Source organism: Bombina bombina, chromosome 4, assembly GCF_027579735.1.
Source record: "Bombina bombina isolate aBomBom1 chromosome 4, aBomBom1.pri, whole genome shotgun sequence".
Taxonomy (NCBI): Eukaryota; Metazoa; Chordata; class Amphibia; order Anura; family Bombinatoridae; genus Bombina; species Bombina bombina.
Window position 1 is genome coordinate 937,702,351 of NC_069502.1, and position 22,864 is coordinate 937,725,214.

General features: G+C 34.7%; 1 protein-coding gene across 3 annotated transcripts in view; it reads left to right on the forward strand.

The window, feature by feature from the left end:
- The window catches only part of MAP4K3 (mitogen-activated protein kinase kinase kinase kinase 3), a 788,683-nt gene that overhangs the window by 763,895 nt on the left and 1,924 nt on the right, over positions 1-22,864 (forward strand). For all 3 annotated transcript variants that reach the window (XM_053711916.1, XM_053711915.1, XM_053711914.1), the window contains 7 exons: positions 7,497-7,555; positions 8,103-8,206; positions 12,417-12,588; positions 13,056-13,124; positions 16,321-16,413; positions 20,997-21,067; positions 21,391-21,446. In XM_053711916.1, the coding sequence (XP_053567891.1) occupies positions 7,497-7,555; positions 8,103-8,206; positions 12,417-12,588; positions 13,056-13,124; positions 16,321-16,413; positions 20,997-21,067; positions 21,391-21,446 (624 nt within the window). The remainder of the gene's footprint in view (positions 1-7,496; positions 7,556-8,102; positions 8,207-12,416; positions 12,589-13,055; positions 13,125-16,320; positions 16,414-20,996; positions 21,068-21,390; positions 21,447-22,864) is intronic.

A 22,864-nucleotide genomic window follows, 5' to 3' on the forward strand; every position in this document is an offset into this window, starting at 1 on the left:
CATAAAAACACCCAAATCGAAATTAAGTTCAATCCATCTGGGTGTAGAGTTTTTAAGTCAAAAATCCATTTGGCCTCTAATTTTAAAAGCTCATCCCTCACATTGCCCCCTCTCCAGTTTGGCCTCACTTTATCTATGATAGTATATTTAAAATGATTTAGGTTTCCTCCTTTGCATGTTTTAAAATGTTTAGGAACTGGTAAGTCCTGATTCCTTATATTATTCATATTTTCCGATTGAATTAAATGCTCTCTTATTCTATCTTTTGCAGTCCTTTCGGACTCACCAATGTATTGGGCCCCACACGAACATTCTATCAGATAAATAATGTTGGTGTCTGTACATCTAAAAACCCCATTGATTTTATACTCTTTTTTTTGTTCTAGTGGAAATAAAACTTTTTCTTTTATTAGCATGTTGACAGGACTTACATTTTAAACACGGATAAAATCAATTGAGGCTAATTCCCTCTTAGATCTAAATCTGTCTTTGAGGGCAGTATTTTCTTCCTCTTCAAATCTGTGGGGGCTAAAATATTCTTCAAATTTTTATTTTTCTTATATACAAATTGTGGTTTTTTTTGGTAAAACACAGAACCTAGAACTTCATCTTCTAATAGGATCGGCCAGTGCCTATATAGAATTTCCTCAATATTATGAACTTCACTGTTATATTTAGTGATAAATGGAATAAAAACATCCTTATTTTCTACATTAGTATCTCTCTTTTTGGGTTTCACAGCTAATAGATTATCTCTACTTGTTTCTAGGGCCTCTTTCTTAGATTGATTGATGAGGTCAGTACTATATCCCCTTTCTAAAAATTTATTTTCCAAAATTTCTGATTGACATAAGAAATCAATCTCTTCTTGACAATTTTTTCTTATTCTTTTAAACTGATTCTTTGGAATATTTGTTTTCCATGTATTATGATGGCAACTAGTGGCGTGGATGTAGCTGTTAGCATCCACTTCTTTAAAATTAGTTTTACTAATAAAATTGCCATCTTTTACCTTAATTTCCAAATCTAAGAATATCATTTTTTCTTTAACTAATTTCATATGTAAACTTTAAGTTTTTCTCATTATTGTTCATCCCTGGAAAAAAAACATTCTAAATCTTCAACTGACCCTCGCCAAACAATTATATTATCATCTATATAACGTTTAAAGAGGACCAGATTTGCACCCAGATCTGTAGAATCTAAAAAGATCCTTTCCCATAAACCCATAAATAGGTTTGCATAACTGGGGGCAAATCTGGTCCCCATTGCCGTTCCACATTTTTGCAAATAAAATTTGCTTTCATAGTAGAAATAATTATGATTAAGGATAAATTTTATCCCATCTAAAATAAAACTGTTTCTGTACTGCTTCAAGTTTGGAATCTGAGTCTAAAAAGAACTTCACTGCCTCTAAACCCGTCATCATGCCTAATGCTGGGTGTATAGGGCAGAGACGTCACAGGTGGCTAAAAGCATATTATCCTCCCATGTCAGATCTTTAAAAATTCTTAAGACATCTGTAGAGTCTTTAAGGAAACTAGGTAAAATTCCTTACATAACTTTGTAAATAAAAATCTATGTATTCAGACAAATTAGAGGTGATAGATTCAATGCCTGATATGATAGGCCTCCCTGGTGGGTCTAGTACTGACTTGTGTATTTTTGGTAAACAATATAATAGAGGGATACGTGGAGTGTTTTGTATTAGATAATCAGCTTCTTTTTCATTTAAAATATTAGTATCTTTAGCCTTATCGATTAAATTTCTTATTTCAGATTTAAACTTCTCTGTAGGATCCCTTAATAGTACTTCATATGTATCACTGTCTTGGAGTAACTTATTACCCATATTTACATAATTTGCCTTATCCATTAGAACAATTCCACCACCCTTATCCGCAGGTTTCACCACTATTTCATTATTATTTTCCATTTCCTTAATTTCAGCTAGTTGTTTTTTAGATAGATTCCATTTAATTTTACCTAGTTAGTTAACATTAATATTTTGAATATCTCTAGTTACTAACTTTTCAAATGTTTCTAAATGGCATCTCTTAATATGTTTAGGATAGAAATTTGAGTTCCTTTTTAGATTTGTGTGAATGTATCTATCCTCATTTGGTTCTATAGTTACTGTTCTCTCAAAAAGACTTCTCAAAAACCATTTTTTTACAGTAAGATTTTTAATATATTTATGTGCATCAATAAAAACTTCGAATTTATTCATTCTTTTGGAAGGTGCAAAAGATAAGCCTTTGTTTAAAACCTCTATCTGCTTCTCTGTCAATTCAATCTTGCTGAGGTTATAAATTCCACTTTTTTTATTATTACTCATTCCTTCTTTACTTTCCTTATGTCTGTTTGTTAAAACCTTTGATTTTTTACTCGTCTGTAAACCTCTTCCTCTATTCCCCCTTCTTCTGAAGCTCTTCTTTTCCTTTGATTGCTTTCCCCCCTGTGTGGTGTATGACCTCTTTGCTGATTGCCTTTGCCTAAAAAATGAGTGTTGGAAGCACTTTCTCTACTTTGTTCCTGTCCCTGCTTTTTATGGGTAGTGGTCACTTCTTCTACTTCATTATACAAGGGGTTAAAACGATTCCTCATTGGGATCTTATAAGGGGAATCCCTACCCTGTTCATAAGCTACATTCGCTTTTTGTTGTTGTTGCTTATAATGATTTTGATTTTGAGAATTCTGAAATCTATTGTTAGAGTTTTGTTCAACTCTTCTCCATCTATTGTCTAGTTGTGAATTGTAATTTTGATTTTGATATACATTTGGATTAAAGTACGAATCTGACCTATATGGGAGATATCCCCTATTCCAATTAGTGTTTCTATCATTCTGTTTCCAATGCATTTGTCTTTCTTGGGCTGTAAACCTCCTTTGTTGATTGTATCGAAATCTATTTGTGTTCTGATTGTTATAAAATGGCCTATCTGTATGTTGGGTATTCTGATAAAAATCTGTCCTTAGTGTGTTCATATTTTACCTCACTCTGACTGGGGCCAGCATTTTGATTTTGTATATTGTTAGTGTTCCCTTCATTTTGGACCTTATTGTATCTCCAAGAGTGTGTGATGTATAATTCATTATTTGGTTCTTTTTGAAAGGCTTTATAATCTTCCCTATCCCTCTGCAATTTTTTAACTTTCATTTGAATTAGTTCCTCCTTGTTATTCTTAAGGGCCACTTTCATTTGGGCTTCTTTCTTTTCATACTCCCTATGGTTCTTAAAGGGGTTTAATTTTATTTCTAGAGTCTTGATTTTATCATTTAATTCTTCCAAATTTTTTGTCTATATTCTTTAATTAGTGCAATTAGTTTTATGGAGGCTTCTTCTAGAATTTCTCTCCATCTTGCTTTAAATTCGCAATCTTCTGTTTTAAAAGCACATTCCTTTTTAATACGTAATCCCCTAGGAACTTTCTTTTCATTTGTATAAATTTCAAAAAAAGCACAATCTAATTTATATTTCATTTCCAATTGTAAATATTTTTCTAGTTCAGCCAATAAATTCTGTACAGTTTCATTTGGAACATTTCCATTCCTAACTCTTTCTTTGATACTAGATACAATATCCTCATAAAAATTTGACCTGAGGTTGAAAATACTACCTTCCCCCTCCATAATGCAGCTGAAGTCTTCAAATGGGAATAACACTAGAAGAAAATAAAACAATTAGAGACCAGCGCAAAATGAATTGAATACAAACACCTATATATAAGGAAGATTCCCAATATTACTTCCAAAAGGACAAAAATTTAAATATAATACAAAATATAAGTGCGCAAAGTGGATGCTAAAGTAAACAATTAAAAAGGGGTTTTAAAATAAACTCAGAATTCTGAATGTTTGACCATGTGCAAAAATTTAAATCTAATATATTCAAATGCAGAGAGGTTTTTTATAGGTCCTCACACCAAAGGGTTAAAATGAATTCCCATATACTTCGATTAAATTAAATTAGTGGTGAATACAAACGTGAAACAAACCACATATGATTAAAATATATATTGTATTTTATAATGCTTAAAAACATGAAATAAACGATTTGAAAATACTCTTTCTAAAATTATGAATCTAACATTTATTTATTTAATACAATTGATAGTGACCGGCCCTAACTTATAAAACACATCTAAATTAATAACACATCTAAATTAATAACACATCTAAATCAATACCACATAAATTGATAAAAGGACAAATATGATCACAAAATAAAGTGTAAGTTTTAAGGACTCAGATGGAAACTTTATAATTAGTCCCAAAAGGAAAGTCCCAAACGATGTCCTTCCCAAGCTTTCCACAAAAGCACAATGCACGATTATAAGCAAGAAAAAATCTTCCTGATTCCTCCCAGCTGGTCCTGAGCAGCGTCTAGGTGGGAGACAGAAGCGTCCACTTGAAATTGGTGTATATAGTTTATACAACAAACAAATATCGGTACTTACACATAGGGTACTGAAAGATCAGCGCCGCGCCCGATTCTCATCAAACACAGGTGTCCCAGTGTGTATAGGATCCACACAGGCTCTTCTCACAGCCTTAACACCAGCTCACTACAGAGAGTAGCCCAGAGTGATGTAAAAATCAAGGCGCCAAACAGGATACACCTGTGAAAGGTGGATAAAAACTACAAAAAAGCTGCAAAAAGTTGTTTTAAAATTCAAATTCATAAATTCAAATTCATAGAGTGACCAATGTTCAATATTAATATAGTTCAACTGAGCAAAGCGTTTCAATTCCTTTTTCAAGCTCAGTTCTAGGTTCTGTTTTACCAAAAAAAACACAATTTGTATATAAGAAAAATAAAAATTTGAAGAATATTTTAGCCCCCACAGATTTGAAGAGGAAGAAAAATACTGCCTCAAAGACAGATTTAGATCTAAGAGGGAATAGCCTCAATGGATTTTATCCGTGTTTAAAATGTAAGTCCTGTCAACATGCTAATAAAAGAAAAAGTTTTATTTCCACTAGAACAAAAAAAGAGTATAAAATCAATGGGGTTTTTAGATGTACAGACACCAACATTATTTATCTGATAGAATGTTCGTGTGGGGCCCAATACATTGGTGAGTCCGAAAGGACTGCAAAAGATAGAATAAGAGAGCATTTAAATTCAATCGAAAATATGAATAATATAAGGAATCAGGACTTACCAGTTCCTAAACATTTTAAAACATGCAAAGGAGGAAACCTAAATCATTTTAAATATACTATCATAGATAAAGTGAGGCCAAACTGGAGAGGGGGCAATGTGAGGGATGAGCTTTTAAAATTAGAGGCCAAATGGATTTTTGACTTAAAAACTCTACACCCAGATGGATTGAATTTAGATTTCGATTTGGGTGTTTTTATGAAATAATTTTTACAAGTTTTATGAATCTCTATAATAATAATGAATTTTATAGCTTTTCAAGAAAGACTTTTAGTATTTTTAAATATATTACTGAAATTTTGATTTTTGAATGGATTGTTTATGTGCATTCATTTTTAATTTTTATTACTCTAATCTTTATTATTTTAATATATTTAGTAATTGAAAAAGTTTTTTGGGGGTTTTACACTTTGGGGAGGTTTCTTTTATTCATTCCTATAGATATTGAGGGTGAATATGAGCATGAAACAAAAAATATGTAAATAAATGTGGTTTTAAATATATTTTTTTGAATTAATGAATTATTATCTATCATTTAATTTTTAGATACTGTTTTTATTTAGTACTTATAAGATATACAGTTGTTCTGTTATTTATTTCTTTATTTATTTCTCTATTTCTTCAATTTTTTGAAAAAGGTTTCTTGTAATGTGCTCTTTTTTAACTTTAATTTTTTGGGGGTTTTAGTCGTGAATATAAGTTTATATATAAGGACAATCAATATAGAGAGGTATCAAGTAAGACTGTAGATGCAGAAATAAGAAATTGTGCACTTCTGAGACAAAAACAAATGGAATGGCTATGCCTTTAAGAATTTGAAGATTTCCTGAGGGTATAAAAAGCCGGCATCTGAGACTCACAAACTGAGCTTGAAAAAGGAATTGAAACGCGTTGCTCAGTTGAACTATATTAATATTGAACATTGGTCACTCTATGAATTTGAATTTATGAATTTGAATTTTAAAACAACTTTTTGCAGCTTTTTTGTAGTTTTTATCCACCTTTCACAGGTGTATCCTGTTTGGCGCCTTGATTTTTACATCACTCTGGGCTACTCTCTGTAGTGAGCTGGTGTTAAGGCTGTGAGAAGAGCCTGTGTGGATCCTATACACACTGGGACACCTGTGTTTGATGAGAATCGGGCGCGGCGCTGATCTTTCGGTACCTATGTGTAAGTACCGATATTTGTTTGTTGTATAAACTATATACACCAATTTCAAGTGGACGCTTCTGTCTCCCACCTAGACGCTGCTCAGGACCAGCTGGGAGGAATCAGAAGATTTTTCTTGCTTATCATCGTGCATTGTGCTTTTGTGGAAAGCTTGGGAAGGACATCGCTTGGGACTTTCCTTTTGGGACTAATTATAAAGTTTCCATCTGAGTCCTTAAAACTTACACTTTATTTTGTGATCATATTTGTCCTTTTATCAATTTATGTGGTATTAATTTAGATGTGTTTATTAATTTAGATGTGTTATTAATTTAGATGTGTTTTATAAGTTAGGGCCGGTCACTATCAATTGTATTAAATAAATAAATGTTAGATTCATAATTTTAGAAAGAGTATTTTCAAATTGTTTTATTTCATGTTTTTAAGCATTATAAAATACAATATATATTTTAATCATATGTGGTTTGTTTCACGTTTGTATTCACCACTAATTTAATTTAATCGAAGTATATGGGAATTCATTTTAACCCTTTGGTGTGAGGACCTATAAAAAACCTCTCTGCATTTGAATATATTAGATTTAAATTTTTGCACATGGTCAAACATTCAGAATTCTGAGTTTATTTTAAAACCCCTTTTTAATTGTTTACTTTAGCATCCACTTTGCGCACTTATATTTTGTATTATATTTAAATTTTTGTCCTTTTGGAAGTAATATTGGGAATCTTCCTTATATATAGGTGTTTGTATTCAATTCATTTTGCGCTGGTCTCTAATTGTTTTATTTTCTTCTAATGTTTATATATTTGCATTACACCTATGATTTGCTTTTATATCCAGAAGTAAAATATATTTCTAAGTTTAATTTTTACTAGACAGAGCTTTTGTGTTTAATACACATATACAAAACAATAAAATCAGTGATTTACCTTTAATATTATATTTAATTATTTAAATGTATTTGTTATTTATAATTGATGTATACATCTGTTTTCTTGAAGATCCCTAGATAAATTGCATTGTGCTTTGGAGCAAAATATGTTATTGTTTTGTAGGTGAAACATTGGCTTTTACATAAACTACAATGCAGTTACAGCAATTTATATATATTGTTTCTCACTGTTCCTTCTTTTGTTCTGTTTTATTGCTGTTCTGCAGGAAGTTTGCAGTGTCTACAAAAATTCCTGATACAAAATGGTGTCAAAAGTGCTGTGTCGGTAAGGTTTGTTTTTCTCCTGATATTATTGGTACCTAATTTGTAGCTAGTGGTATACACTAATCATGTACATTATATCTTACATTTTAAAAACAAATGTTGTTTTCCCTCCTGTACCCGCAGCTGTCTTTAAAGCTGTTTAAATCCATTTGGTAAAGCTCTCCATTTTATACTGGGCGCCGCCATCTTGTAGCTTACGTATTGTTGAGTCCTGTGATAGGAGCAATGCACTTTCACAGATCTACTTTTTGATAGCTGCACCTTTCACTTCAGTTTAGCTCACATAATAGAGCGGGACTGTTACATTTTTGCAGTTTCTTTGCACAGTTTTAAAGTTACATAGGGGGTAAACTAAGAGAATGACTTTGAAGACAGACGCAGGCATAGGAGGAAAAACTATACCATGATGAGTAGTAACCACTCTATTGTAGTTGTACTCAGCAGTTTATTGTCCCTTTAATCCTTAGAAATGCTATGTTTCCCTTCATTGATGGTAAAGAGGGACTTGTTTCATATTAAATCAATATGTTTGTTTGCTTTGTTTCTAGTGAGGAATCCTTATACAAGCCATAAATATCTGTGTGGAGCACTGCAGTCCAGCATTATATTATTAGAATGGGTCGAACAGATGCAGAAGTTTATGTTAATTAAGGTAGGTATAAAGGAAACATAAATAATCATTTTCTCATATAAGACATTCACAGGTGATAATAAACAAAATAAAATATATTCTCAGCTGTCATTTCTGTTGAATAAAGATTTGAAATTTTGCAAATATGAGAAAGAAAGAACTCTCCTATTTTGAATCCATAAATCACCTGGAACTAATGCAATAAAACTTTTATTTATAGATCAATTACTTTCATACCTGTCATTGAGGCAGACAGGAGTCTTTTCATTTAATTAAAACCAATGTTGTTGTTTTGTGAACATTGCAAACAATTTATCATGTTGACTGACATCTAAATACAGACCACAGATGAACAATAATTTACCAAGTTTCACAAGTTTAACTACATGATGGGTTTGCATATTTTTAGTGTAGGCATCTCAGGGAATCCGCTATTTTTATTATTGCATTAAATATATGCCTGTCTGCCAGATATGTCTCAGTGTACGCTGCAACATACACCTGGAAAAAATATTTAAAACATGATTTCTTTTAAAAACTACCAAATAAAATGTACTGCAGTCTTTTTTTCATAACATACGTGTTTCTCTCCTTTCTTGTTTTTAAAGTGATAGTAAACTTAGTGTTCCTTAATGATATATATGCAATCATTTTCCATATTATGTGTATATCTGTTCCTTTAAATTAAAATGTATCCACCCCTGAAATGGTGAAATCCGTTCTGGTAAGTTTACTTACCACCACCCCTGCTGGCCCACTTGGAAGTAAACCTTTTTTCTAGCGTTGATATTTTCACTGCTCATCCATAAAGCCATGTCTTTTGTGATCACGTGACTAGCTGTATGGCTTGCAAGAAGATTGGATGATTTATCAAAAAGGCACCACAAGAAAAAAAAGTTTACTTCCAAGTGGGCCGGCAGTGGTGTAAGTAAAGTAACTTAACATCGGAACGGATTTAACCATTTCAGTTTGTTTTACCATCACTTTAAAGGGACATAAAGAACATGTTTTTTGTTTTGTGATTCAGACAGAGCATGCAAATTTAAATAACTTTCCAATTTATTTCTATTACCTAATTTGTTTTGATCTCTTTGTATACTTTGTTAAAAAGTATACCTAGGTAGGCTCAGAAGCTGCTAAACGGTGGCTGCACATATATTCCTCTTGTCATTGGCTTTCATCTAGATTCCAGTAGTGCATTGCTTCTCCTTCAACAAAGTATACCAAGAGAATGAAGCCAATTAGATGATAGAAGTAAATTAGAAAGTTGTTTAAAATTGTATGATCTATCTCAGCTGATTGCTGGTTCTTCAAACATCTCAATACGATAAAAGACAACATTTTACAGACATATACAGGGGGAATTGAGGGCCCTATTCCCGTGGGAACTTACAATCTAGATGGGTAGGAGGATGGGAAACAGGAGGCGGGGACTGCAGAGGTGAAAATGATATTAGTGAGGAGATAGAGGGCAACTGTTAGTTAAGTGAAGTTAGTTTGTTAATAAGTCGGGTGATAAGCTTCCCTGAACAGAAAGGTCTTTAGGGAACGTTTAAAGGAGGAGAGGTTAGGGGCAAGTCTGACAGCTCGAGGAAGTGCGTTCCAGAGGGTTGGTGCCGCACAAGAGAAGTCCTGTAGTTTAGCACGAGAGGAGGTGATGGTAGAGGACGCAAGAAGCAGGTCGTTGTTGGATCTTCAACCTTGCATTAAACGATTGTGTTTATTAATATGTGAACATAGTCTGCACAAAAACAATGTATTCAGGCAAGCAGCTGATTTGCTGTATTCAAAGCAGCTGCATGAACATCCTTTGAAATCTTAGTGATACCGAACCCAAAGTTTTTCTTTTGTGAATCAGATAGAGCATGCAATTTTAGGCAACTTTCTAATTTACTCCTTTTATCAATTTGTCTTTGTTCTCTTGCTATCTTTATTTGAAAAAGAAAGTCCAGACCCTGGACAGCACTTGTTTATTGGTGTATGAATTTATCTACCCATGTTGTTCATCAAAAATGGGCCGGCATCTAAACTTACATTCTTGCTTTTCAAATAAAAATACCAAAAGAATGAATACCATTTGATAATAAGAGTAAATTAGAACATTGCTTAAAATTGCATGCTCTATCTAAATCACAAAAGAAAAAATGGGTTCAGTGTTTAATAGACTTGGCTCTTCACTGGGGAGTTGATTTTTGCAGCTGCCTCTGGTTTACATAAACTCTCTGTAGCCAATGTTGCAACGCTTAATTAACTATTCAAAATAGGCGGTGGGTTCACTAAGCAAATTCAGCCTATTTTGAAATGGCTGTTGGTGAAGTAGCTGTTTGTAAACAATTTAATACACTCCAGCAGGTAAAAAGGACAATTGGGAAAATGTTATAGTGCAATGTCTATTTATTAAATAAGAGATATAAATATATATATATATATATATATATATATATATACAGTTATGCTCAAATGATAACATAACACAAAAACTTTTCTTTCACTCATGGTTAGTGTTTGGCTGAAGCCATTTATTATCAATCAACTGTGTTTACTCTTTTTAAATAATAATGACAACAGAGACTACCCAAATGACCCTGATCAAAAGTTTGTGGAGGAGGCTCTTTATCTTCTCAGATGGTAAAGCTGCGCATTCTTCCTGGCAAAAAGCCTCAAGTTCCTGTAAATTCTTGGGCTGTGTTGCATGAACTGCACATTTGAGATCTTCCCAGAGTGGCTCAATGATATTGAGGTCAGGAGACTGAGATGGCCACTCCAGAACCTTCACTTTATTCTGGTGTAGCCAATGACAGGTCGACTTGGCCTTGTGTTTAGGATCATTGTCATGTTGGAATGTCCAAGTACGTCCCATGCGCAGCTTCCGGGCTGATGAATGCAATTTCCCTCCAGTATTTTTTGATAACATACTTCATTCATCTTGCCATCAATTCTGACCAAATTTCCTGTGCCTTTGTAGCTCAAACATCCCTAAAACATCAGCGATCCACCTCCGTGTTTCACAGTAGGAATGGTGTACCTTTTATCATAGGCCTTGTTAACTCCTCTCCAAGTGTAGCGTTTATGGTTGTGGCCAAAAATATCAATTTTGGTCTCATCACTCCAAATGACTTTGTGCCAGAAGGTTTGAGGCTCGTCTCTGTGCTGTTTGACGTATTGTAAGCGAGATACTTTGTGGCATTTGCGTAGTAATGGCTTTCTTCTGGCGACTCGACCATGCAGCCCATCTTTCTTCAAGTGCCTCCTTATTGTGCATCTTGAAACAGCCACGCCACATGTCCTGTATTTCACCTGAAGTTATTTGTGGGTTTTTCTTTGCATCCCAAACAATTTTTCTGGCAGTTGGTCTACCTGACCGTGGTTTGGTTTCAACAGAACCCCTCATTTTCCACTTCTTGATAAGGGTTTGAACACTGCTGATTTGCATTCTCAATTCCTTGGATATCTTTTTATATCCCTTTCAACTACCTTTTCCAGCAGATCCTTTGACAATTCTTTTGCTTTCCCTATGACTCAGAATCCAGAAATGTCAGTGCAGCACTGGATAAAAAATACAAGTCTGTCAAGGAGTCTAGAAACTCATTGACCTTTTATACACACACACTAATTACAAGCAAACAGATCACAGGTGAGGATGGTTACCTTTAATATCCATTCAAACTCCTTTGTGTCAACTTGTGTGCATGTTATCAGGCCAAAATCACCAGGGTATGTAAACTTTTGATCAGGGTCATTTGGGTAGTTTCTGTTGTCATTATGATTTAAAAAGAGTAAACACAGTTGATTGATAATAAATGGCTTCAGCCAAATACTAACCCTGAGTGAAAGAAAAGTTTTTGTGTTATCATTCATATTCTCTGAAAAATGGCCAAGAAATCATAAATTCTGCCAGGGTATGCAAACTTATGAGCACAACTGTGTGTGTTTGTGTGTGTATATATATATATATATATATATATATATTAAATAGCTAGTGATCTGTAAAGTGGCACAAGAACCCTACTCTTTCTGCTGCTAAAACTATACAGGATGGCACTCTAATTCAGGCCACAAAAAAAAGGGATTCAGTCTGCAAAACACCTGAGAATTTGTTGGTCCTCTAAATCACGCTTCCTAGGCCACTATATGGGCCTGATTTAGTCATTTTGTGTTACACTGTAAATAGCTTCATATGAGAGACATATTTTGTATGTAATGCATTAATATATTGTTGTTGTTTTTTCAGCACGTAGACTTTCCCCTGCCTTGTCCTCTCATGATGTTAGAGATGCTTGTAGTCCCTGAACAAGAATACCCTATGATCTGTGTTAGTGTCAGCCGAGGGACGGACTTCAATCAAGTTGTACGGTTTGAAACAGTTAACCCCAACTCTACCTCTTCATGGTTCACAGAAACAGGTTAGTGCACATCAATTATTATTAAACTAGTGCTAAAGCCCATGTACACGGGCCATTTTCTGCAGTGCAGCGGCCCTGCCCGGATACGCCATCCCCGCCCCCCTTCCGCCCGTTCCCACCCTCTTTGCTTTCTGATCCTCACGGCGGTCACTGCTGATCCTTCCTTGCGGCCAGATATGTTTGTCTCGCGCTGCAGTCTCTACTGCGCATGACTTTTAAAATATAGGATGTGCTATTTATCGTTAATAGTATCCATCTATTTCCCCACTGTTTTGTGTTTTAAATAAAGCTTCATCCATGATATCATACAAATATGTGTAATCTTGGAAATGGAAAAAAAGTGAAAATAATTTTAGTTAATAAAGAAAGCATGTAATTTTTTTATTGCTTGTTTTTTTGTGCATCACAACTAAATTATCGATTTGTTTGTCCTCACTGTCAGTTAAATTGTTTTTCCTTTTAAATAGATACGCCGCAGACCGATGTTGTACAGTTGACACAGCTGGAAAGGGATACTATACTTGTTTGTCTAGATCGTAAGTATATTAACCACATATAACAGGACTAGAACATTGTTACTGTAGTTTAAAAGTCAAGGAAACAAGTTCCTAGTCAAGAGCGTAAAACAAAATACTTAAAAATAGGGAACAAATAAAGCTTTATTTCTTACTTTCCCAGGACTATAGGAACTTGACAAAATATCTATTGATGTGTGTACCTCTATCCCATTAAAGGGACATTCCAGCCAAAACTGGAATCCACATGAATGCATTTCAGCTTTGAATAGAATTTTTCTTTTAATATACCTGTATTGGGAAAAATGCTTCTAATAAAAGCCATAGCTGTTTTAAAAGTATGCATCGTGCATCAGCATTTTAAACACAGCACATGATCAGAGAGCCTAAGGTGCGCTTGTACCATCTGGTAATGACCCAATTTGTTAATTGCGGACATGATACAAGCCCCACTGGTGCTCTGAGCAGCTGCATTATTTAAAATGCTTAGCTATGCTTCACATGCACGTGCAGAGACAAATGTTAACACTGCAACAGTGATAACTTTTACTACAAGCATTTTTGCCAATATATGTAGATTGCAAATATGATTTTAGTTAAAAAAGTAAGGCATCTATGTGCATTTAAATTTTAACTGGAATGGCCCTTTAAACACTAAATACATTTTATAAGCATAGTAATGAGGGTATTCCCCGCCTCCCTCTGTGGATGCTGCCATTTTAAAATGATCTTTCACTTCATCCAGTGCTGACTTGTTTGCACATGTGCAGCAACTCTCCTTCAGATAGCTGCAGTGTAAGCTCGGTTGCATGGGTGGCACCCATAGTTACAGGGAGGTGCTTGACATGTGTTTAATTCTCTTTTAAAAAACGGTACAGCTATTTTGAGAATAAAATATTTAATGCGCATAACTTTTAAAGCTTTAAAAAGCATTACTGTTTTAGACAGTATCTGGTTATGTATTGGGAGAGAAATAGCATGATAAGCAACACTGATAAAAGGACACAAAACAATGCTACAAATTGTTTAAATCAACTAGGTTGCAGAATTTGCTTCTTGGCCTCACTAGGGAGAGTTGGGGCAAGCTCAAATTTTTACACAAAAAGCACTGTCCCTTTAATGTAGTTAGAAAGATTCAACACTTTACTTGTATGTTAATTTACTAAGACTACAGAAAAGTCTTATAATTACAAGGTTTTTTCCCTTTAAAGGGGCACTGTCAAAATTATTCAGATTCATTATCAAATTGTAGGCAATCTTTTTATACACACACTTTCTGAGGCACCAGGTCCTGCTGAGCATGTGCAAGAGTTCACAGTGTATATGTGTCTGTGGTTGGTTGATAGTGTTCACATGATACAGGGGCCCAGCAAATTGAAGTAAATTTTTAAATTTATAAAAAAAAAACAATGCTAATTTAAAATTCAGAGTAAGTGCTATTGCATTGTCTTTTTATTATGCAATTCTGAAGCATTTAATGGTTGTTTAAAGGGACACTGAAACAAAAAAAAATCTTTGGTAATTCAAAGAGAGCATGCAATTTTAAGCAACTTTCTAATTTACTCCTATTATCATTTTTTCTTCTTTCTCTTGCTATCTTTATTTGAAAAATAATGCATCTAAACTTTTTTTTTTTTTTTTTTTGGTTCATAACTCTGGACATCACTTTTTTTTATTGGTGGATGAATTTATCCACCAATCAGCAAGAACAACCTAGGTTGTTCACCAAAAATGGGCCAGCATCTAAACGTACATTCTTGCATTTCAAATAAAGATACCAAGAGAATAAAGAAATTTTGATAATTGGAGTAAATTAGAAAGTTGCCTAAAATTTCTTGCTCTATCTGAATCACAAAAGAAAAAAATTTGTGTTCATTGTCCCTTTAACCAACTGACTACTGATTTAGCAAACAGTATGGATGAAGAAAATATTAGGATGGTTGTACAAGTGCACACATTTTCACAGAGTTCTCAATTCAAAGCCTTAATGTTTTTTGTTTTTTTTTAAATTGATTCATACTGTGTAAATGTAATAGTGGTATTCCAGTTCTTCAACTAAATAACCCTTTTGACTAGTTTTAGCAGGATTTTTAGCCTATTCCACTTCAAGAGCACTTGTCCTCTTGAAAACGTGTTTGTTTAATTTCAAAGCAACATTTTTGTTGTGTTTTATTTTCACATCGTCCACGTATATTTTTGTTTCCATACAGGTGTGAAAAACCCCTACAGTAGTTTTCCTGAAAATACTGTTTCTTATAGTTTTTCATGTGTTTAACAAATCTTTGTTCAAGAAGTTTGATTGGTTAAATTGTTTTCATAATTGAGACACGTAAACCTTGAGGGTCTTATGTAAAAGTTTTTAAAGGGGCGTTTACAAAACTATAAGCTAAAATAAAAATAAATCATTGAAATAAAATAAAATACATGAAAAAGTTCAACTACATTTAAAACCAAACAGCAGGTGTTTCTGAAAGGTATTACAAATGCGTCTTCTGGCAGCTGCACTTGAATTATCTGGTTATAAGGAAGGGTACACGAGAAAGTAAACATAAAAAACGGCCACCACATAAAGCAGTAGTACCACCAAAACCAGTCTACTGTATAAACAACACTCTGAAAAAGGACCTGCTGTGCCGGTGATCCGGGAGCTGGGTACTGAGAATGCCAGCTCACCTTTCTAGCACTACACTAGCGCCAACAAAATTGTGATTGTAGCGTTTCTTATACAGCAGACTTGTTTTGTTGATTCAGACAGCTTTTCTTATTCAAATGGTGGCCCTGCTAATTGACTAAAGGAAACCAAAAATTGCCCAAGTTGATGTCTACAAACAAACCCAATAGAAAATGTATCAAGCTGCAGGCAGAAAATTCCCGTCTGCCTGCAATCACCACTCGCGATGCAGCATCACTCAACAAAATGTAAGATTTCATAAGAGCTCTCTTGGGCAGTCCTAACCCCCCTTCTTTTATACATTTGGTTGCACTTAAGCAGGACCTGTTAATCACAACAAGGGGCAAAGGACAAGAGGCAAGAACTGTTTGTTACATTTGTGGTTGCAGGCGCTTATGCATGCCTGCACCACGGTGTGTCAGAAGCAGCGAATGCAGCTTGATACATTTCTCTATTTATTAGTTTATCTTACTCACATATTTGGGCATGTAATTCATAGATACTGAATTCATTTTAACACCATATTATTTTATATTTATTTTATAGGTTGCATAAAAATTGTAAATCTTCAAGGAAGATTAAAATCAAGCAGAAAATTATCCTCAGAACTTACATTTGATTTTCAAATAGAGTCCATAGGTAAGTGCGTCTTGTTAAAATTGGTATTTTTAAATGACATATAAGATAAGTTATTAAAGTGACATAGCACTGAAAATTAAACCCAGCATAAAAAAGAAAATATGTAATGCACATTCAGTTTGTATTTTGCCTTGTTTCTGGTAATTTACCTATGCAATCTGTGCGTTTTCCACTCCATACATAGAAACTGGAATTCACATAGCATGCTTAGAATATTATATACTAATTTTAAAATGTATCTAATTGTATTAATATTTTAATCAATGTTCCTGTGCTTACAATAACATGTTTTTGTTTTTATGTTGCAATTTTGGACACCCATTAATTTGCATAATAAGAGGAGGAAAGCATCCAGTATTAAATATCTCACAAGTTAATGTTGCCCATAGTCAACCATTAAAGGGACATAGAATTCAAACATTTTCATACCTAAATAAACTACATCTCAATGACATGTGCATACCCATTTCAAGCACTTTAGCAGAGATGGCTTGCTGAAGTTGGTTTAAATTCTCTCTGTGTGACTCATACAAAGCCAATCACAGAGGACATATCTGTATAGGTATTGGGAGTGCATGTGTACCACACACGTGCAGATTAAACATTGATGCATCTCCTTTCTACCTTCCCCATGCGATTGGATATCTCTAGTATGCTTCTGTGCATGCAGGGATTATGGTGGCAAGTGCATATGCATTCAGGAACATGCCTAGCCGTATGCATTAGGCGTACAGCTCTTTTTAATATAAGATGCAATTTGATATCAGTGACTACCACTGAACTTGGTTCAGACATTGGCAATCTATAGAAGTAGCACACTGAAGAATTAGATAGTTTTGACTTTGACATAAATTCATTTTTAAGAACCTTTAAGTCTTAAAAATGTTGCTTAAAGAGACAGTAAAATCAAAACTAGACATTCATGATTAAGATAGAACATGCAATTTTGTACAATTTTTAAATTTACTTCTATTATAACGTTTGCTTTGTTCTTTTCGTATCCTTTATTGGAGAGTACACGTAAGAAGGCTCATAAGACCTCAGGAACATGTAACAATGTTATACACTGTTGCAAACAGTTCTATCAGCCCATTCAGGTTTACTCTTCAGCAAAGGATACCAAGAAAACAGAGAAAATGTGATAATAGAATTAAACTAAAAAGTTGTTTAAAATGTCATGCTCTATCTAGACGATTAAACTTTAATTTTGAGGTTTGGGATTTGAAAATGGCTTTTCATGTCACATGAAACTGTCCAATAAGTCATCCTGGCAAGAAGATTTTTGTTTTCTATGTTATTCACAGATTCTTCTTGTTTATTTGGAACCAGCTCTTGGAAGTTATATGCATTACACTTGGCAGTTTAGATTTCCATTTAACAAAATGTAAACCTGTTTTGTGCAAGTATTTTCTGCATCACAAAATCAGTGGATAGCAGGTGTTTTGTATAATTAAGTCCTAACTTGGCTCTAATGCATCACAATGTTTTTGTCACACTACAAGTAGTGGGTTGAGATCTACTGACAATTAGATGCCAAAAAGTCTGGGTTCCATGATATTGAGGACTAATGTTCTCTGCATAATGTCACTCACATTCATTTTAACAGGAGATGATAATAGTCAGTACGATTAAAGAGACATCTTGAGATTTTTATATAAAATGTTAAGTTATGCATAATGAAATAACTTTGCACTATATTTTCATTTTTTTTATTTTGCCCCCTTTTCATGAAATTTTAGCTGTAAAAACTGAGCAATTTCTAATTCTCAGAACTTGAACTGTGCTGAGTTATCCAGACTAACTCTGCTACATATCTATCCCTAATCGGGTTTAGCAAATAACAACTGCAAAACAACTCTCTTTATAGTAACATTATGATAGTGGCAAGCCTTATTGACTAAAGCAAAGACTGGCATATGGTGGATGGATTTTGACTACTGAAAAATAATAAAAAGGATGTTATATTATTCTATAGAATATGCTTTAAAGGGACAGTATATACTCATTTTCATATAACTGCATGTAATAGACACTACTATAAAGAATAAGATGCACTGATACTGCTATAAAAATCCAGTATAAAACTGTTTAAAAACTTACTTAGAAGCTCTCAGTTTGGCTCTGTTTAAAAGGTAGCTAGAAAGCCCACTGCAAGTGGCAAATAAGACACTCCCCCCCTCCCCCTTCTTTTGCATATGAAAAGACCCTTTACACAAACAGGAGCAAGCTGGAGAAGGTAGCTGACCGTATTCACATAAAACTTTGGGGCTTGGTTAGGAGTCTGAAAATCAGAGCAATGTCATTTAAAAATAAGCAAAACTATACATTTATTTAAAAAAAAAAAACTTTATGGGCTATATAAATAGATCATCTACAAAACATTTATGCAAAGAAAAAATGAGTGTATAATGTCCCTTTAAAGTTTATGATTCAGCAGCTAGAGCTAGTTTTGGGTAGGCGTTACTCTTATCCAGTCAACCAGTCTATTTAACTCTGATGCTTCAAGTGATTACTGTTATCAGCATGAACCTCTGCTTTTACAGTTAAGGCTTGTCAAAGGCTATGGTTTAAAACCTGTTAGAATAAGTTCCAGCTGATGACCTTACCATTTAATGGCAAAGTGTTGACTGGCTCAGACCTTCTTCTTAGGGCTATATTACCAGTAGAGCGGTATTTATCGCTCGCGCACTAACTCTGCTGGAAGTAAGGTTTTTGCACACGTTGGACTAGCGTGCGTATTAGTTGAAAGTCAAAAGTTTGCACACTGAAATTTTTAATTTGTTCATGGTAGATAACTGCAGACTTGCATTATAAGTAATTTCATGAATAAGGACCAGGTTCTGCTCTAACCTCCTTAGAGTCTTATATTGAGGGCCAGTTCTTGCAAGTTTGTCAAGTGTTCAAATTTCAAAATTGGACCATTTGTTTCATTTCTAAGAGTAATAGAACCTGACCTATGTATTATTTGTGTATTGCCATTAATCCCAGTCACTATAGCTTCCCCTTTTTCCATTGATCAGCAACAATTGCAACTTTATAAAACAAAGAATCAAAAGACAGAGTGCGCTCGGAGGAGGGGGAAAAAAGGGGGGTGGAGGGTAATACTAAGCCAAAAATACACTGAAAGCAGGCCGAGTCCAAGGCTAATGTCAATAGTTGGCTGCAGCGAAATTCATAAAAGTCTCAAGTCAAATGTAGTGGAAGATAGTGAAAGTTCGTCAGGCAGCTCCCCGGAGAAGGTCACGGCTGTCCCTCTGGTAGTCCCTCTGGTAGAAGTTAAAAAAAAAAAATCAAAAGACAGGGTCACCCAATGGCCTAGCACAGTGGTAGCAGCAGATGGTAGTATGTAGGTGAGGCTGCACCTCCAGGAGCTATATACGCCTACTGGGATATTGCAGCCTCCTAGCTGACTGTTCACCAGTCAATCTCCAAAAAGGATCGGTCACTTCCGTGTGAACTGGAATATAACAAAACACAACGGACGCCCAATGGCCTAGCACAGTTGGAATCAGGGGTGAAAGTAAGTTCATCAGCAAAATACTCACAAAGAAGGCTCACCGCCAGGTGCTATAGGAGCAGACTGGGAACTCACAGCCTCCCAGCTGACTGGTAGCCCAACGCACTCCAAGAGGGGGGAGTATAAAAAATGGTTTATTAAAAATAATAAATTTATATTTAATTAACCATTTTTTATATAATTATCATCCATGCAGTTCTGCTCGTTTGTTTTATGATACAATTTTTATTTTTTCACACTGTTGGAGACTTCACTCCCCCCTCTTGGAGTACGTTGGGCTATCGGTCAGCTGGGAGTTCCCAGTCTGCTCCTATAGCACCTGGCTGTGCGCCTTCTTTGTGAGTATTTTGTTGATGAACTTACTATCACCCCTTATTTCAACTGTGCTAAGCCATTGGGCATCCGTTGTGTTTTGTTATATTCCAGTTCACACAAAAGTGACCGATCCTTCTTGGAGATTGACCAGTCAGTTGGGAGGCTACAATATCCCAGTTAGACGTATCAAGCACCTGGAGGTGCAGCCTATTTGTGAGTATCTCATCTTCACCTACACACTAACAGCCGCTGCTACCACTGTACTAGGCCATTGGGCGCCCTTGTCTTTTGCTTCTTTTTTTTTTTACAATTGCAACTTGTGTGCCTACCCTACAGCTTGGCTAAAGACCCACGAGTGTTTACCAAGGCCCTTACAACCCATCTCTATATTGTGTCTCCTGAAGATCTCATTGTAACCCGTTCACAGCATTGTCCTAAAGGCTGGAGTTGGTATAGTTGGTACTATATTGCCTTCAGTGTCATTTTTGGATATTGAACTTTCACTACAGCTCTCTGGTCATTTCTATTAGGGTCACTTTATTGGTGGGGTTCTGGACACATCCCTCATTTGCACTCAGCTCTGCTAAATGACAAATCTTTTAATTGTGCTTACAGTGTCTGCAATTAAGTTTTATATTTTCTTTAAATCACCTACAACAATATACATACATTTTTACCAGGATAATTTGTAGCATAGCTTATGCGCTTTTTCCACTTTAAATGCTTACCACGATACGTTTCTTTGCTCTAGTTTGCCTACAAGACAGTGTTCTTGCTTTCTGGAAGCACGGGATGCAAGGAAGAAGTTTTCGATCAAATGAAGTGAGTAACAGTAGATGGCATTTAATTGATAGAAATTGGTTTATGTCTTTAGCAAGAATCCTATTCACTGTTACCGGTACTTAATAAATAACAGTTCATATAAATCAAATGAACCACTTTCACTTATTAACTGTGTCAATATTTCTGGCCATTTTTTTTTCTTCCTCCTAAAGAGACAGATTAAAGTTGATATGCAGAGAAATCTCACGGCAACAGATGATTATGATCAGTATAGTTATGGTTATTGAGATGTTCTGATTAAAACAAGTGTATTTGTTATGTGCAAGTATTGCTTTTATAGATGCAATTTATTTTTCCTACAGATCACACAGGAAATTTCAGATAACACACGGATATTCCGCCTTCTTGGTTCTGACAGGTAATTAGTTAATTACTTTTATCAAGTTTTGCTTTTTGTGTTTATTATTTTATACATACATGACAAAAACACTTTCAGAAATATTTTGCTAATAGAATAATCAGAGAGAATCTTAAGTCTGGGAGAGAATGTTAGCTCTTTTATTTATATATATATATATATTTATATATATAAACGTATAGGAGTTGATCAGCGCTTAGAATATATAGTGCAGTGATCTATTCATATGTATACACACTTAAACAGTACACCTCTATCTGGATATTATTCAGATGGTATAAACAAACTAGGTGTGTGTAACCCCACTGATCTAGAATAGATACTTTCAATTATAAAGGTAGTCCATAAAACCATTAAAGTCTTTAGGATCAGTTCCAGTGTGCCCCTATTCTCTGTAGCTTTGTCCGATATGGAGTGTTCCCCTCTACGTGAGGTTATTCCCCAAATGGTTCTGAAACGGTACAAGTTTGGACAAGCGCACAACAAGGCACTCTTAGTGTAATATGTCTTTGACTCAAAAACACATACAGACAAGAAAAAATTATGCACTCACTTGGTTTAACCTCATCCACTATGAGGTATGTTTCCAGCTCTGGAGTACAGATGATATCTGTTATGGATTCTCCTCCTGGAAAAGTTTCCTTCGTGATTCCACTGTATGAAGTTGCTTGTACGGAAAAAATTAGTCAATATCCCCACTGTTAAAAGTCAACGAATCGTGGTCTCTCCAGTGTACTAAACTAGTGACAGCAGTGTGGGTAAAAAGTGTATGTATTCTATGTAACAATATAAAATCATACAAGTCTGTAGTCTCTTAATAGGTTATGCAGATACAGAATGCGCAAAACATAAAATGATTCCTGAACAGGGTACAGTCTAAAAACACATAGACAAATAGCCTTAAGACAGCAATAAAAGAAAAGGAAGCGTGAGTGTGACAGCCCTGGATATGTATACATCTACACCAGCGTGTCCGCTAATTCACTCCTATGTACTATTGGTGTACAACAGCTGCTCCACTATTTCGCTCAAGTGTAGATCGTATGTTTGTCGGGGGCGGAGCCTAACCCATTTCACAGCTCTATTGGCTGCTTCATCAGAGGTCCTGTGTGTATGTAATTATATGCTGCAGTCATAGACCAAAACTAATATACATATCAAAAAGTGAGAGCAAAATAAGAAATTGCTAAAAAATGATTTGTTTATTTTTATTTTTTTATTTTGTCCCTTTATCTCAGAAACTCAAAAGGCTTTATTAGTTAGAGTGTGCAGTTGTAAATAATAAAAAATAAACTAACATTTGTTATCAAATTTACTTTATCTTGGTATCTTTGGTTGAAACTTAGCAGCTTTCTATGTGAGCATACTGAGGTAGACTCAGGTGTGTGCATGTATTGAGTACTAGATGTCAGTAGTGT